We start from the raw sequence: 16,663 nt of genomic DNA, 5'->3' as shown, positions 1-16,663 counted from the left end.
ATTGTTGTGTTTGGGTTGTAGAACACAAAGGAGGCGTCCCGACGCCCCTTTTCTTATTCACGAGACGGGCGGTGGGGGGGGGGGGGGCACCATTGTTCATCTGTTGCATCGGTTGCGTTCGATGCTGAAGAAAATGATGATTCAATCATTTACTATTTGAATCAAATGACTTTTTACAAGTGTGTGTTTTGAGACTGTAATGCAAGATGGCCAAACTGCGGCTCGCGAGCGACTTGCGGTCCGTCCGTTCCCAACCCACCGACCCGCATATAAGAAGGGAGCAAATGGACAATTTACCCCCCTCATCCATTTGTGGCCCCCCCCCAGCTACACTATTTTGGACATTAGCTGGTTTTCTGCTTCCTGATTGGCTGAAAGGAAACGGGTTGGCACTTCAAGCCCAACAAATGTATCAAGCACGTGACCTTTTGAGGCTCAAATGGCTAACATGGCTTGGGGGTGGGGGCCCTTCCAGAGGGTCTGATGGACCCTGACAATGAAAAGTGGCTCGAGTGTGAACTGTTGGTCACACTTTTGTTGCCAAATACGCTAGCCAGTCACAACTAGTGGTGGTGGTTGGGGGTTCAAGGCAGAGTTGATGTATTTATGGGTATTGTAACACAAAAAAACGGGAGAGCAACAAAAGGATTTGACAAACCACGGATTGACTTTATTAAGACAAAAAGAAAAAAAAGCAAAGAAGCGCCACACTGCCGATTGTTACAGTATGTGTAAATGTTGTCAAAGAAGTGGCGAGGGATCCGCCATTGACGTGTTGACGGAATGCCCAAGCCCGGATATTACAAGCATTTTTTTGTTTGACCAAACCCTCCTTTTAAATAAATTGAAAACTAGTTGAACAATGATTATACTGGATTTTGATTCCAAAACTAGTTATCCATTAATTTGTTGTGTTAATGTGATCATAAAAGGCAATCGTACATTCATGTGGATCCACACTTGGGATTGATGCAAGAATTTGACATTTTAAGCCAATGTCTATGGCATTTTTGATTTTATTTTGTTTGGTTTCATCCACTTGACATGCAAAGAGACAGGTAGTTTGGATCAGGGCTCTCCGACATTTTAAAAAAAGGAGAACTACTTCTTGGCTAGTTTTATATACACTTTCTAAATGACACATTTGCTCAAATGACCTTTAATCATTATGTTGTTAATTAATTGATATTTATGTGAATACACTGATCATGTTAATTAAGTCACAATATTGAAGTAGATCAATATGCAACACTTTATTTCTATAAACCTCTGCCAATTTTCAAATGATACCTTTATCGTTCTTAGAAAAAGGCCATATTGATCACGTCATACACCTTAGTAGCATAAATGGCCGCTTGGCGGCGCTAACACGCCGTTCAACTGCTGTGCCAGCCGCCAATCAAGCCCACAGGAGAAGCAGAAGCAGAAGAAGAAGAAGAAGTTTCTTTCTTTTTTGAAGAAGTGGTGCGAGGAGTTGGTGAATAAGGCGACGGGTTGAGACGTCGGTCAGGCGCGCCAAGAAGTGGAAGCAAGTCGACGAAGCCAAAGAAAACAAAGAAAAGAAAGAAAACAAAGAAAACGCCAACGTGTTCCACAACGTTTTGCTGCGCTCGAGTGAGTGAGGCAGGTGTGCCGCTTGTGGCCCCACCTGAGGCTGCGTGACGTCACTCCCGCGCGGCTCTTCCGGGTCGGCTCCGTGGACCGCAGCCATGCCGGACGTGCTGAGCGTCCCCGAGTTCATCGGCGAGTGCAACGACGACTACAAGGCGCCCACCACGTCCAGCTTCTCCACGCGCATGACGCACTGCAGGAACAGCGTCAGCGCTCTCGAGGAGGTCACGCGCACACGCACGGGGCAGGGTCGGGGGCGCGCGCGCGCGTTGACTGATAAAAACTCTGGACGGGTTCAGTGGGCTCATCTTGTTATTGCGCGCGCCGTTCCGTGTATGTTTTCCGTCGACATTTGTTTGGCCAACTTTTTGGACGGGTTTGGCGTTCGGGATGACACTTGACCATTCTGTCCTCTCTCTGTCAGCCCTTGAGCAAGGCACAACTGCATCATTGTCATCGCTCATTAAGCGTGCGATTGATAGAATGGTCAGATCTTAATGTGTGACAAAAGTGTTCTTAACTTTAATGGTAACGTTGACAGGAAGTGTCACGTGATGGGGGGCCACGTTACATCACAACAGGAAATAGAACTTCTCCCTTTTGTCGACTGCGGGGAGGACGCCACTTCTTTTTTTCTTTTTCTTTTTTGTAGTTTTTTTGCATCTTGTTGAGTCATTTTTTATGTGTGTGCGTGTCCATCATTCAGGTTCTGGATGTGGAGCGCTCGGTTCTGTCCAAGCTGAAGAAGGCGGTGAAGTCGGTGTACACGTCGGGCCTCGGTGAGACGCTCTCCTCGTCTTTCCTTGTCCACATGTTGTCATGACAACTAGAAGATACACATCTCACACACACACTCATGCTACATTCACACACATGTACAATGTATGTGCACACAAACATTCATAAACGCACGCATTCAAAATACTAGAGTCAAGCAATTGAAATGATTTAACTAATCGCAACATTTTCCCTAATTAATCACTATTCATCACATTTTTATACTCCTACTTTATTCACAAAGTTTGACACAGATATTTACTTGAGTAAAATCTTGGAATACATTTTTTAATTAATTATAATTATTACTTCTATAAGAATAATTTTTGATGTGATGTAATACAACAAATTTGCTATTTGAGTTTGGCTTTGGAAAGTTCTCAAATTACTTGAGTTTTTTTCCAAAAAAAAAACAAAACAACTCTTCGTTTTCAGGCATCCGCGACTGAGTTGGGCTGCGGGTTAAAGGCCGTAACAAGAAGTAAATAGGACTGAGTTAACGTAGTTTGTTGGGGTTTTTTTTTACGCTCTCCAGAATTGAAACTAATCTCCCGAGTTAGCATTTTAATTTGGACAGCCTGACAAAATACACAAACACACACATTTGTCACAAACACACACACGCTAAACGTGTTACAAATGGTTGAGTCAAAAAGAACCTAATTTGGGTCAAAATGTACTGATCAACTATACTCGGGTTATTTTGACCCAATTTTCTGGCTTCCTTGGCACAAAATAACCCCCCCAAAAATGTGGTGGTTTTGTAAAATCAACCCCCCATTTTTTTTTGTACACAACCTAAAAAATGGTGTTTTGTGCCAAACAACCCATAAAGTGGTGGCTTGGTCCATTTTTGGCCCAAATTGGGTTATTTTTGACGGATGCGTTTTTTTTTCCAGCCGTATTTTTGGGAGCGCGCACCCCCGCACTCCCGCACGCGCTCTCACACGCACACTGAGCTGTTTCCAGACGTGTGTCCTCGCGCCAAACATTCCCGTCATTCCCGCTCGTGTCGCAGCATGTTGAGGGAGCGCATCGCCCTCACACCAAACACAATTTGGCTCTTCACCTCACCACTGACTTTAAGGTCACGCGTGTGTGCGTGCGCGCGCGTTGCAGCCCACGCGGAGCACGAGGACCAGTACGTGTCGGCCATGGAGAAGCTGGGCGACAACTGCATGAGCGGCGAGGACGCCACGGTGGGCGCCGCCTTCCTCAAGTTCGCCGTGTTCAGCAAAGAGCTGACGGCGCTCTTTAAAAACCTGGTGAGCCTCCGGCCCCGCCCGCAATGCGCCTGGTCGCCGCGGCCGCGCTCCCGCCTCACTGGCGATGTCACTTCCTGTGTGTCAGGTCCAGAACATGAACAACATCATCTCTTTCCCGCTGGACAGTCTGCTCAAGGGAGACCTGCGCGGCGTCAAAGGGGTGCGTCGCACGTGGCGCGTCCTCTCGCCACCGCCACCGCAACACGCTAACATGTCACCATGACGTCATATGTTGTGCCTCGTAGGACCTGAAGAAGCCGTTCGACAAGGCCTGGAAGGAATACGAGACCAAACTGTGAGAAGCGCGAGCAGCCGATCGCGGCGTCCGCTTTCTGTGCTTTTATTGTGAAAGTGTGCTCGCGACCCCGACAGGTCCAAGCTGGAGAAGGAGAAGCGCGAGCACGCCAAGCAACACGGGATGATTCGCACCGAGTTCAGCGGCGGCGAGATCGCCGAGGAGATGGAGACGGAACGACGCGCCTTCCAGTTGAACATGTGCGAGGTGGGTCAAAGTTCACGCCCTCCTCGGCGGCAACGGGAAGTCACATGGGATGTCTTTCCTCACAGTACCTTCTCAAGGTCAACGACATCAAGGTCAAGAAGGGCGTCGACTTCCTGCAAAACCTCATCAAGTATTTCCACGCGCAGTGCAAGTAAGACCGCAAACGGACGCCACATCTGTCACGCACACACAAATACACATTTTCATGTTATATTATATAATAACAGAAAATAGACATATTTATGTTGGAGATGTATATAGATTTATGCTATAAAATTTTTATCGATTTTTTTAAAAAACTTAATAGAAATGTAAGAGATTCTGAGGTGCAAATAATTGAGATCTTTCATAAATGTAAGGAAATGATTTAAAATTCCTGTGAACGTACGTTTCAAGAAAACCGCAAGATATAAAAACACATTTCATGCCCTTAAGTATAATGTTATTTTCTCTTGAATTTATGGATAATAGACATATTAAAAAGATCGATTTACGTTTCGTTGTTGTTGTTTTTTAAAACCCAGCTTTTTTTTTAACACAAATACGCGCGCGCGCACTCAGTTTCTTCCAGGACGGACTGACGGCCGTCGAGAGCCTTAAACCCTCTGTGGAGAAAATGGCGTCCGAATTGACGGCGGTGAGGACGGCGACATCGCACGCGGTTCAACTTGAACCTGAAGTCTGAGGCGTGTGTGTTTGTGTGTGTGTGCGATGACGCAGATCAAACAGACGCAGGACAGCGAGAGGAAGCAGCTGACGCAGCTCCGAGACGTCCTGAAGGCGTCGTTGCAGTCGGACAGTAAAGAGGTTGCATTGACGGCGGCCGACGGGTGTCCTGCCGGTGGGCGGAGCCTAACCGCTCCCATGTGACTGATTGACAGGACGTTCCGGCCAAGCAGACGCAAGGCTACAGCCTGCACCAGCTGCAGGGCAACAAAGCGCACGGCACGGAACGCTCCGGAGTTTTGTCCAAGAGGAGCGAGGGGTGAGTCGGCTTCCCGCAACGTGAGCGGCCGGCGCCGCCCGGCAACAGCGCCAACATGTGGTCTTGGTTGTGTCGCGCAGGCTGAGGAAGGTTTGGCAGAAGAGGAAGTGCTCGGTGAAAAACGGCTTCCTGACCATCTGCCACGCCACGGTAAGCCCCGCCCACTGGCCACAACCACACAAAGACTTTTTCCTTTTAATTCGGGTTTGTTTGTTTTGTTGTTAAGTTTTTACGCGAAGAGTCAAACGACCAATCAGGACAGAGCAAGAAAATGAGGAGGAGGAGCTTAAAATGCAAAACATTTTCTTTTGAGTGTTTTTTCAAACGTGCACCGGCAACAAAAATCTGAGTTTGATTCAGGTTGTTGTTGTTGAAATGCGTTTTTGTGTGTGTTTTAGGCAAATCGACCACCAGCCAAACTCAACTTGCTCACGTGTCAGGTGAAGAAGAACGCCGACGACAAGAGGAACTTTGACCTCTTTTCACGTAAGCGGCATCACCGCAACAAAACCCGTCAAACGCACAACATGACCGAGGTGGGACAAGAACACGACCTGAACCGGAGCGCGACGCGACTTGAGAACACGACTTGAGAACGCGACTTGAGAACGCGACTTGAGAACGCGACTTGAGAACGCGACTTGAGAACGCGACAGCACAAATGAAACATGACTGGCACGAGCCCAGATGACAGCAACAGGAAGTTTGACGCGGAAATAGGATGACGACAATGCCGGTGAAAACCTACCGGAACACATCATTTATTATCTTCTAACAAAATGAGCTTATGCTAAAGGGTTAGCAATCGCGACTGGACGACAAGCCGACTTGAACGTGACCCCTGACCCTGACTCGAACCGGAGGAGGCATGTCTTTGGTTATAAGATGCGTTCGCTGTCCCCTCAGACGATCGGACGTATCACTTCCAGGCGGAGGACGAGGCCGAGTGCCAGATGTGAGTAGCGGCCGGCGTTTTGTGGCCTTTGTGACCTTTGTGGTGACCGGCGGCGTCCGTTGGGGCGCAGATGGGCGTCGGTCCTCCAGAACAGCAAAGAAGAAGCGCTGAGCAAAGCCTTCAAAGGCGACCAACACGAAGGCGACAACATCGTGCAGGAGCTCAGCAAGGCCATCGTTGCCGACGTCAAGAAGATGGACGGCAACCGCGTCTGCTGCGACTGCGGCGCTCACGGTCAGTACACGTGTGTGTGTGTGTGTGTGCGCACGCGTACAGATACCAGGTATCAATAACAAGCCGATACCGGGTACTCGTGGAGGCTGCCGATTCCAGCCACTGATACTTGAGGCAAAAAAAAAAAAAATCTGACATGTTGGCACTATATTGCAGTCTAACAAATGTCCAAATCATCATCATCTGCGTCAGAAAGGTTCTTGTTGACACTGTGTTCGATGTATCAATACTCGGCGTGAATGCTCGGTATCAGTGGTACCGAACATCCCTAATGTGCATGTGTCACAAATGGGCCAGGGTTGACTTTATTGCTCGTAGTCAGCGCTAACGCTAATCCAGCTAGCTTTGCTTCTGCATCTGCTGGTGGTGCAGGTGCCTCGTGGTTGTCCACCAACCTGGGCGTGCTGATCTGCATCGAGTGCTCGGGGATCCACCGGGAGATCGGGGTGCACTACTCCAGGATCCAGAGTCTGGACCTGGACGTGCTGGGAACGTCCGAGCTGCTGGTGAGTCCGCTCGCCGGCCCGATCGCCAAATCGCCACGCCAAACGTGCCGCTCTCGTCTTTCAGCTGGCTAAGAACGTGGGAAACGCCGCCTTCAACGACATCATGGAGGCGGAGCTCTCTGCGGGGGGCGTGGCCAAGCCTGAACCCACCAGCGACATGTGAGCGCAAAAATAAATGCTAGCTTTAGAAAGAAACGAGGAAAAAAAGTGAGATTGGGTAGATATTGATCAGATCAGGCTGTAGATCAATAAAATGATTTTAGCGTATAAGGTCAAATTGACAAGTCCAAAATATCGTCAATTATACAAAGAGTCCGAAAAAAAACTGCGTCCGTGTGTAGGCAGAGCAGGAAGGACTTCATCACGTCCAAGTACGTGGACAAGGCGCTGGTCCGCCGCGTGTGCGCCGACGCCGACGGCCGCCTGCAGGCGCTCTACGAGGCGGTGCGCAACCGCGACATCCTGGCGCTCATCCAGGTCTACGGCGAGGGCGTCGACCTCACCGAGGCTTTCCCGCAGCCCAACCAGCACGTATGGCCTTCACGTGGTGGTGGTGATGATGATGATGATGAAGATAACGATATGTAAATGCGCCTGCAGGAGCCCGGCGAAACCGTCCTCCATCTGGCCGTGCGCATGGTGGACAGGAACTCTCTGCACATTGTCGACTTCCTGGCGCAGAACAGGTAACGTCCACAGACGCCGTCTTCAATCACGTGTCGTGAGCACAATGTGTGTGCGTGCGCTTTGTTGCAGCGGCAACCTGGACAAGCAGACCAGCGCGGGAAGCACGGCGCTGCACTACTGCTGCTTGACGGACAACAGCGAGTGCCTCAAACTTCTGCTTCGAGGGAAAGCGTCCGTGGACATCAGTGAGTCCGACGTCGTCGGCGCCGTGTTGGCAATCGTTCGCGCCGTCCTCTCTCCCGTCGGGCGCATTTTTGGCGATAATGGACGTGGATGATGTCCACGACAACGGGATGTTTATATAGTTGGCGACAGAGTTGAATTGTGCTTCATATTTGCGAACAGGTTGGCCCGTGAATGGCGAAAATCCGTGTAGACTGGATGCCAATCGGAATTTTTTTTTTTACCCAAAACATTCTTCAGAAATATTCATTGCTTTAAAGTAAATTAATTGACATTTTATTACACACCATAATTTCAAAATCTGCATAATTGCATTGTTTTTAATTCATTCTAATTTAATACATTTACATCTTTTTTTAAAAATTTAAAATAGCTAATTTTATAAATTTTGTTTCATCCAAAAGGAACTTGCATAATTATAGTGTTTCAAAGAATTGTATTTCTCCTAATAATTTTTACATTTAAGCATTTTCTTATATTGTACCAAAAAATAAATGATCATCCTCATCGTAATTTCAATTATTACTAGAATAATCGTGATTAATATTCATAATCGAGCAGCCCTATGTTAAATGTTGTAAATTTGCCGTACGACCATCACTGCTAATTGTTAGCATGCCCATGGCATTTTCCACCGGATGTTAGCATTAGTTTTCATGGGTAAATTTCAAGTGGGATTAGCACAGCCCTATATTCTCTTGTAAACTTGCAACGCACGTGGGCCGTCATCACTTGGTCATGGGTGCTAGCATGTTAGCCCGAACCCCTTTTCTCTGTGTGCGTGTGTGTGTGTGTGCAGCCAACGAGTGCGGCGAAACAGCGCTGGACATCGCCAAACGACTTGGACACACCGAATGTGAAGACCTGGTCAGCGTCCAGTTGGTTTTGTTAGCCTCATTTGTTGACATTTAACAAGCTAATCTCAGTGCTGTCGGGCTATGCTAAGATAAAACCAGTTGTTTTTTTCAAAAGATTCTGAACACAAACATGACTACATGATCAATAAAGTACCCATTTACCTACGACATAATGAAACAATGAAGCACAATGCTAAAGCTAAGCTAATGCTAAAACGCAAAATGCTGTGCTTAAGCTAAGCTAATTTGTAAGGGGATGAAAACATGATGTTATGCTAAACTCGAGCTATGCTATGTCAGGTGACTCAGGCTCACTCGGGAAAGTTCAACGTCCACGTGCACGTGGAGTACGAGTGGTGTCTCCATAACGACGACCTGGACGAGAGTGAGGACGAACTGGACGACCGGGTGAGCGAGGTCAACACGAGCGGCCGCGTTGTCCTAACATGCATGTGAATGTTTCCGCTCCCCCGCCTCAGCCCAACCCGTCCCGCCGTGACGAGCGGGACCGTCCCGTCAGCTGCTTCGTGGGCGCCGCCGGGCGACACCGCGGTCAGATTCCCAGCATGATGATCGGCAACGAGACGTACGGCGCCGTGCTGGAGCGACACCTGCCGCCCGGGCCCAACCCCCCGTTGCCACCCAGGGCCCCCGCCAGAGGGCAGGCGGCTAACCCGGTCGGCATGGAAAACATCGGAAGGCAGAGGTCGTCGTCCGACCCGCCGGCACTAAACCTCACCCCTGAGAGAAACACCTCCATGTACGGTGAGTGGTACTTCCTGTCTGCGACTGACACTTCCTGTCCGTCAATGTCACTTTTCAACCAACGCTCCCTTCCTTCAGTGCTCCCACTGGCTCCTCCCCCTCCCCCGCCTCCCCCAGTTAACCACGGGGCTCAGAGCACACCCATTCCCTCCTTGGGCCCGCCTCCCACTGCAGCCACCCACTCCACTCCCCCGCCTCTGGCTCCGCCTCCTCACAAAAAAGCCCCACCCCCACCCCCACCCAACAGGTAAGTACTTGTCCATGATGACTGGAAATAGACAACAAAATGCTTTCTGTTGTCACGTTAAACGGGAACAACGAAAACAGCCGTCAGTGCACGCGTATACTGAATGTCATATCTAAAAAGAAAAAGTAAAAATGGTCAAGTGTGATCCAACCAAACGGGTCTGAAGTGCTTAAAAAAAAAAAACGTGACTTTTCTGCCAACTGATTCCAGATCAGACAATCAAGCTCCACGGATTTCGCCTCTTCGGAGAACTCCGACGGACAGACGAGGTACACACACACGCACGCACGCAACACACACACGTGTGCGTGCGTCATGTTGCTAACGTCTCCATGTAGCTTCTCAGGTCCGGTCTCCTCGAGACTCCTCCCCCCCAACGCCAAAACCAAGAACCACCTTCAGCGTAAGTCCTCGTGGATGATGACAATTTTTTTTCCTCGCCGTCTTTTTGTCGCATTTAAAGTAATTTAGGAATCTTTTTTTATTGTTTTTGTGTTTTTTGTACAATTTTCCAAATAAGAAAGAAATAATAGAAATGTAAACTGACACATAAAACAAGTGCAAATTTACTGTTTACGTCCATTTAAACACCAAAACACTCAACCAGCTTAATGCTAACCTGCAATGTGGCTAACATGAATTAGCACAGATGTAAGGCTAATGCTAAACCTTCAAACGGAGCATACAACAATAAATACTTGCAGAGAAACGTAGTCTGTGCTTGCTAGTAGGAAATGATTCACTCATCTCAAAACGGTTCTTCTGGAGGTGTGTCCTCTTCTTCTTCTTCTTCTTCTTGGGATTTTTGTTTGTGTGCGCGCAGGCGTCCAGACCCAAAAGGGTGCGGGCCATCTACAGGTGTTCGGCCGACAACCCTGACGAGCTGACGTTCGAGGAGGGCGAGGTGATCGTGGTGGAGGGCGAGGAGGACAGCGAGTGGTGGGTGAGTGAGTGAGCGAGCGAGCGGGCGAGCGAGCGAGCGGCCCTCCGCGCTTGATTTTGCTTTGGGGACAGGAAACGCAGCCATCTGATGGCTCGCTGTGCTTTGCTTCAGGTGGGCCACATGGAGGCGGAACCTGCGCGCCGGGGAGTCTTTCCTGTCACTTTTGTACATTTCATCACAGAGTGACTTTCTGTCGTCCTCAAGTGGCCAATCGAGGGATTTCAGCAGCTTTTGTCTTGTGGGACTGCGCTTCTAAATCTGTTCCTGTTTGCGTTCAAGTATTTGTTGCTTTAAGAGTTTGATATGCATTTCACATTATGCTAGCAGACTGAAAGGTTAGTCTATGTTTGAAATGCACCTGGTCTTTGTTTTCATGTATAGTTTTAGCATGACCGTCAAATGGGAGTGGCAATAAACAGATTGAAGCCTCTTGTAATATAACAAACTATGATGTCATATAGTTACATATTAATTACATAAAGTGAATTTGTCTGCATGTGATGAAATTAATGTGTCAGGATTTATTACATGATTGTTTTTTTTGTTTTTTTCCTTTTCGTGTGTGTGTGTGCGCGCGTGCGTGTGTGTGTGTGTGTGTGTGTATGTATATACACATACATACATACATAAATAAATGTTCTCCTTCGGAATTATTTTTTCAGACATTTTTTCATCAGTTTTTAGAAGAAAAAAACTGACAGAAAAAAAATACAAGTACAGAAAATAAGAGAAAAAAAAACAAAATAAAAAAATTACTGTACATAAAAAAAACGTAGGAAGCAAGTGCGTCCGACAGGTGGCGGTAAAGACAAGTTGGCGCTGTTAAGTGTTGAAGAAGAAGAAGAAAAACCGGACGTAATCGCAGAGCAAACGATGAGTAGAAGCAAGCGCACATTTGTGTCCAAATTGTGGAATTAATATTAATTTATTTGGCATTTGACGGTGTTTCTCGAGAGGAAGATGTCAAGTCAACGCAAAAGTGAGGTGGCGGTTCCGGCCGAGGAAAGCGACCAGCTGCTTATTCGTCCGCTGTGAGTTGATTTAACTAAACTTTTACATCTTTCTCTGCCCGCCAAACTCTTTAACATGCATTCAAATACCACATCACATATAAACGGCAGTTATAATACATTAAATGTATTATTTCAAAACCCCGAGTCTTAACTTACGTGCGCTAAAAATACGTTTTCTTTTGTTTTCATGTGATATATTCATTTAAATCTTTCTTTGTAAGAAAGTGATGACTTGACTGTGTTCCCACACGGGAGGCCATTAAGCCGAGATTCGAACCCAGAACCTCTTGACTGTGGCGCGGCCATACTAACCACTTCAACAGGACTACTGCATATTGATAGCAGTTCACAGTCACTTTCAGTGTTTTTCCGGCCTTGCTTTTTTATTTTCACTTTTGGAAATAATGAATAAAGATGTGACTAATGATTAATAAAACTGTAAAAAAAATAATAATAATAATTGAAACTTACTGTGTGTGTTTTTGTGTGTAGCGGAGCAGGCCAAGAGGTAGGACGTTCCTGCATCATCCTGGAATTTAAAGGACGCAAAATAATGGTATGTACGAGCTCCTGCTTTAGCGTTTGGTGGTGGTCATGTGATGACATCATCAGCACCTCGTTGTTGTCGTTTCGCAGCTGGACTGCGGCATCCACCCGGGCCTGGAGGGCATGGATGCACTGCCGTACATCGACCTCATCGACCCGGCCGAGATCGACCTGCTGCTCATCAGCCAGTCAGTCCAAAAAAATAAAAAAGTTCCTTATTTCAAATCACATTAGAAATGATATTTAACATTCCGAGAGTTCTCCGATTTTTCAAATGACGTGGTGTCTTTTGTCCGCGGGCTTCAGCTTCCATCTGGACCACTGCGGAGCTCTGCCCTGGTTCCTGCAGAAGACCAGCTTCAAGGGTCGCACCTTCATGACGCACGCCACCAAGGCCATCTACCGCTGGCTGCTGTCCGACTACGTCAAAGTCAGGTGCGTTACATACCCAGGTTAGAAAATGGAGTTAGGGACTTGTGGCGGCCATCTTGAGACGACGGTGACCTTGCGACCTGGCGCCCGCAGCAACATCTCGGCCGACGACATGCTGTACACGGAGACGGACCTGGAGGAGAGCATGGATAAAATCGAGACCATCAACTTCCACGAGGTCAAGGAAGTGGCCGGCATCAAGTTCTGGTGCTACCACGCCGGCCACGTCCTCGGCGCCGCCATGTTCATGATCGAGATCGCCGGCGTCAAGGTACAAAAATCGGCAACTGGAAGAAAGAACAAACAAAAAAGTTCCTAAATGTGTGTGCGTGTGCGTGCCAAGCTGCTGTACACGGGAGACTTTTCGCGCCAGGAGGACCGACACTTGATGGCGGCCGAGATCCCCAGCGTCAAGCCCGACATCCTCATCACGGTCAGCTGAGGCGACGGCCCGTGTTTGTGAAACCGCCTGCTGGTTGCCATGTTGATGTGCGCGTGCGTGCGCTTCAGGAGTCCACGTATGGGACGCACATCCACGAGAAGCGTGAGGAGCGCGAGGCGCGTTTCTGCAACACGGTCCACGACATCGTCAACCGAGAGGGACGTTGCTTGATTCCCGTTTTTGCGCTGGGACGAGCGCAGGAGCTTCTGCTCATCCTGGGTAAGCGTGTGGACGTCGTCTCGCCGTCCGTATGTGGAGGGCCAAAATTGCCAAAATTGAAAATTAAATAAATACATTCATAAATGAATAAAAGTGAAAATAAAAACGGATATAAAATGTTCATTGAAAGACAGTTTACAACGGCGGAGTCCATGAAATAAAGAAAATATTAATTGATATTTAATTATATTTATGTATTTAATTCTACATTTATTTATATATTTTTAATCTTGTTTTCTTATCTATTTATAGTATATATATTTAGTTTTTTATTTCCATTTATATTTAGTTTTTGTATTTAATTTTTGAATTATATATTTTTATGTCCATTTTCATGTTCACATTTATTTCTTTATTTTAAATGTTGGCGGTTTTGGTCAGTCAAGTGGCGGTCAAGAAATGTTTGTGTTTATTCCCTCCCCCTCAAATGTGTTGGCATTGCAGACGAGTACTGGCAGAACCACCCGGAGCTGCACGACATTCCCATCTACTACGCGTCGTCGCTGGCCCGCAAGTGCATGGCCGTCTACCAGACGTACATCAACGCCATGAACGACAAGATCCGCAAGGCCATCAATGTCAACAACCCCTTCGTCTTCAAGCACATCAGCAATCTCAAGGTCGATCACGCCACGTGCACGTGCCATCGCCCAGCATTGGCGTGCACGCTTATGTGTGTGTGCGCGTATGTGCGTGGCAGAGCATGGACCACTTTGACGACATCGGGCCCAGCGTGGTGATGGCGTCCCCCGGCATGATGCAGAGCGGTTTGTCCCGAGAATTGTTTGAGAGCTGGTGCACCGACAAGAGGAACGGCGTCATCATCGCCGGCTACTGCGTGGAGGGCACGCTCGCCAAGGTGCGCGCACACGCCCGCAGAAAACCCGAATGCACCTAGAAAGAATTTTGTTTGCATTTTTTAAAATGTTTGTTTGTATGAATCTCATCATCTTTGTGTTATGTTGTAATGTGAAAACAAGCTTGGCTTTGAAAAGGGCCAACATCGGTTCGGGTCTCCTTTTCAGTCCACTAACAACATTTGCGTGTGTGAAAAAGGAAAGGCGAAGACGCGTGAAATGTTGCATGCCGATGTTGCAGCACATCATGACGGAGCCGGAAGAGATCAGCACCATGTCGGGTCAGAAACTTCCGCTGAAAATGTCGGTGGACTACATCTCCTTCTCGGCGCACACCGACTACCAGCAGACCAGCGAGTTCATCCGAGCGCTCAAACCGCCGCACGTGGTAAGCGAGAGGCGCCGGCGCCGGCCGGCCGGGCAGCCAGCGACCCGGTCGGACGGGCAGCCAGCGACCCGGTCGGACGTCTCCTCCTGCCGTTTGCAGATCCTGGTCCACGGCGAGCAGAACGAGATGGCCCGGCTGAAGGCGGCGCTCATCCGCGAGTACGAGGACAACGACCAGGTCCACATCGAAGTCCACAACCCCAGAAACACCGAGGCCGTCACGCTCAACTTCCGCGGAGAGAAGCTGGCTAAGGTGCGTTGGCGTTGTTGGCGGCGGCGGCGGCGCCGGCGTGGCTCCAAACGCGCCAAGCGTGATCAATTCCAACGTGCTGCGCTGCAGGTGATGGGCTCGCTGGCCGACAAGCCGTGCACTCAAGGGCAGAGGGTGTCCGGCATCCTCGTCAAAAGAAACTTCAACTATCACATCCTCACGCCGTCGGATCTCTCAGGTTTGTGCGCCGGCCGTCACTGCTGCCGAGTTGCGGCGCTTTTTGGAATTTCCAGCTCTTTCACTTTAGTTTTTTGATATTTTGTTATGGAGAGAGACCGATATGTCGATTTTTTTTTTCCCTCTTTTTTCTTCAGTTTTTCCGTTGTGGTTTCAGAGTACACGGATCTGAACGTGGGCACAGTCACGCAGACGCAGGCCGTCCCCTACACGGGTCCCATCTCGCTGCTGGTCAGCCAGCTGCGATGCCTCACAGGTGACGCGCGCGTTGCATCTTCTCGCCGTGATCTTTGGTCACGTGACCATGTGTGACTGTGTTTGCGTTCAGGCGACGTGGAGCAGGTGGAGTCCGCAGAGAAGATCACCATCCGGATCTTCAAGACCATCACTCTGGTCCACGAGGCCGGCATGGTTCTGCTGGAGGTGGGTGGGATCCGTGTCATCTTTTTGACGATGACAAGTTCATGGCAGCTGTCAATCAAACGTGTGTGTGTGGTCTTGTCAGTGGCTGGCCAACCCACTCAACGACATGTACGCCGACGTGGTGACCACGGTGGTTCTGGAGGTCCAGTCCAACCCCAACGCCCAGAAGAGTCAGTCAAGGCAGCATTGGTGCAACTTTTTGACCTGATCCCCACTTGACCTTTCACACCCAGCGTTTTTCTTCTCTTTTTTTTCAGTACTGGAAGCTCGCCGGGAAACTTTTGACCAGGAAGTCTTCATTGAAAGACTGGAACTCATGCTGCAGTGAGTCTAGTCCCTTTTACTAGTTTGGAGCCCCAGTCATAGTCATAGTCATAATCCAAGTGGCAGTACCAGTTTTATACTTGTCCTGGTCTATACAACTAATTTGTCGTAGTCCAAAACAGAATTTCAGCCATAAGGCCTGTCCAAAAGAAGTCTTTTTTTTTTTTTTACGATATTAGCAGATGAGTGCTAACCTGCCGCGTGTGTGTAGCGATATGTTTGGTGAGGACTGCATAGATTTCAAAGATGGCGACAAGGTGACGGTCAGTGTGGACGGCGCTTTGGCTCACGTGGACCCCGAGACCCGCGTGAGTATCAAACCCTCACGCATAATCACTAGATGTGGACTTGGATATTTGCGAGGCTTTTTCTCGAGCATTAAGAGTCGCCCATTCCCTGCAGGAGGTAACGTGTGCTGAGGACGAGTCCCTGAGGGACATGTTGGAGGTGGCTGTCCATCGGCTGTACGACGCCCTCTGTCCCATCACCTGAGATGGAGAACTCGCCCGCCCAATCTGTGATGTCATCAAGTTTGTCTGCAAACACTTTTTTTGACTTTCATAATAAAATAAACGTGAAAATAGCAACCAGATTGTAGAGATTGTATTCTTGAAATTTTGGGGGCATCGATCGGTTTCCACGGAAGTTGAGTCCATCTTGAATTCTGTCCGTGGCCAGAGACGAACGAGTGCGCAATTCCCAAAGGTCAGTCAAAAAAGGACTAGCCGAGTTTTAAGGTCAGAATCCAGACTTTATTTTAATTTTCACAAGAGACGTATTGTTTGCTAATCTAAATCAACTGTACGAAATTGTTTCCACAGAGTCGAGCTGCTACTCCTCTGTGTTGAGGGGAAGCAGGTGAGGTGGCTCGGGAATCTGCTTCAGATGCCTCCTGGACACCTGGGCATGTCCCACAGGCGGGAGGCCCCGGGGACGACCCAGGACACGCTGGAGAGACTATGTCTCTTGGCTGGCCTGGGGACGCCTTGGGTTCCCGTCAGTGGAGCTGGTTGAAGTGGCTGGGGAGAGGAGGGCTTCCCTTCTAAAGCTGCTGC

The 16,663-nt window shown here is 48.6% G+C and overlaps 2 protein-coding genes across 3 annotated transcripts; both read left to right on the top strand.

Annotated features, from left to right (window-relative positions):
* The first annotated feature begins 1,378 nt into the window (after positions 1-1,378).
* LOC144039866 (arf-GAP with SH3 domain, ANK repeat and PH domain-containing protein 2-like) lies at positions 1,379-11,167 on the top strand. Of its 2 annotated transcripts, none has more exons than XM_077553585.1 (27): positions 1,379-1,835; positions 2,318-2,390; positions 3,508-3,653; positions 3,739-3,813; positions 3,899-3,948; positions 4,026-4,155; positions 4,221-4,306; positions 4,717-4,792; positions 4,876-4,962; positions 5,037-5,140; positions 5,221-5,290; positions 5,539-5,626; positions 6,047-6,095; positions 6,166-6,329; positions 6,702-6,835; positions 6,900-6,994; positions 7,177-7,366; positions 7,436-7,521; positions 7,592-7,707; positions 8,505-8,572; positions 8,863-8,970; positions 9,042-9,327; positions 9,406-9,574; positions 9,785-9,843; positions 9,913-9,977; positions 10,398-10,513; positions 10,629-11,167. In XM_077553585.1, the coding sequence occupies exons 1-27, from the start codon at positions 1,710-1,712 to the stop codon at positions 10,771-10,773; spliced, it is 2,961 nt and encodes a 986-aa protein (XP_077409711.1). In that variant the 5' UTR covers positions 1,379-1,709; the 3' UTR covers positions 10,774-11,167. The 2 variants fall into 2 exon arrangements, with proteins under 2 accessions (XP_077409711.1, XP_077409712.1); XM_077553586.1 differs by having other exon boundaries at positions 10,398-10,517; positions 10,629-10,777.
* Positions 11,168-11,341: 174 nt separating this feature from the next.
* On the top strand, positions 11,342-16,195 carry LOC144039870 (cleavage and polyadenylation specificity factor subunit 3-like). Its single transcript, XM_077553592.1, has 18 exons — positions 11,342-11,548; positions 12,023-12,086; positions 12,167-12,264; positions 12,383-12,511; positions 12,602-12,779; positions 12,852-12,941; positions 13,019-13,169; positions 13,614-13,789; positions 13,870-14,028; positions 14,268-14,414; positions 14,514-14,666; positions 14,754-14,862; positions 15,019-15,117; positions 15,190-15,284; positions 15,367-15,454; positions 15,542-15,608; positions 15,820-15,916; positions 16,011-16,195. Exons 1-18 carry the CDS (start codon positions 11,478-11,480, stop codon positions 16,098-16,100), a joined length of 2,061 nt encoding a protein of 686 aa, XP_077409718.1. The 5' UTR covers positions 11,342-11,477; the 3' UTR covers positions 16,101-16,195.
* Positions 16,196-16,663: the final 468 nt, after the last annotated feature.

Source organism: Vanacampus margaritifer, chromosome 19 (genome assembly GCF_051991255.1).
Source record: "Vanacampus margaritifer isolate UIUO_Vmar chromosome 19, RoL_Vmar_1.0, whole genome shotgun sequence".
NCBI classification, from domain to species: domain Eukaryota; kingdom Metazoa; phylum Chordata; class Actinopteri; order Syngnathiformes; family Syngnathidae; genus Vanacampus; species Vanacampus margaritifer.
Note: the sequence above shows the minus strand (reverse complement) of the source record. Positions and strands in the feature narration are given on the sequence as shown.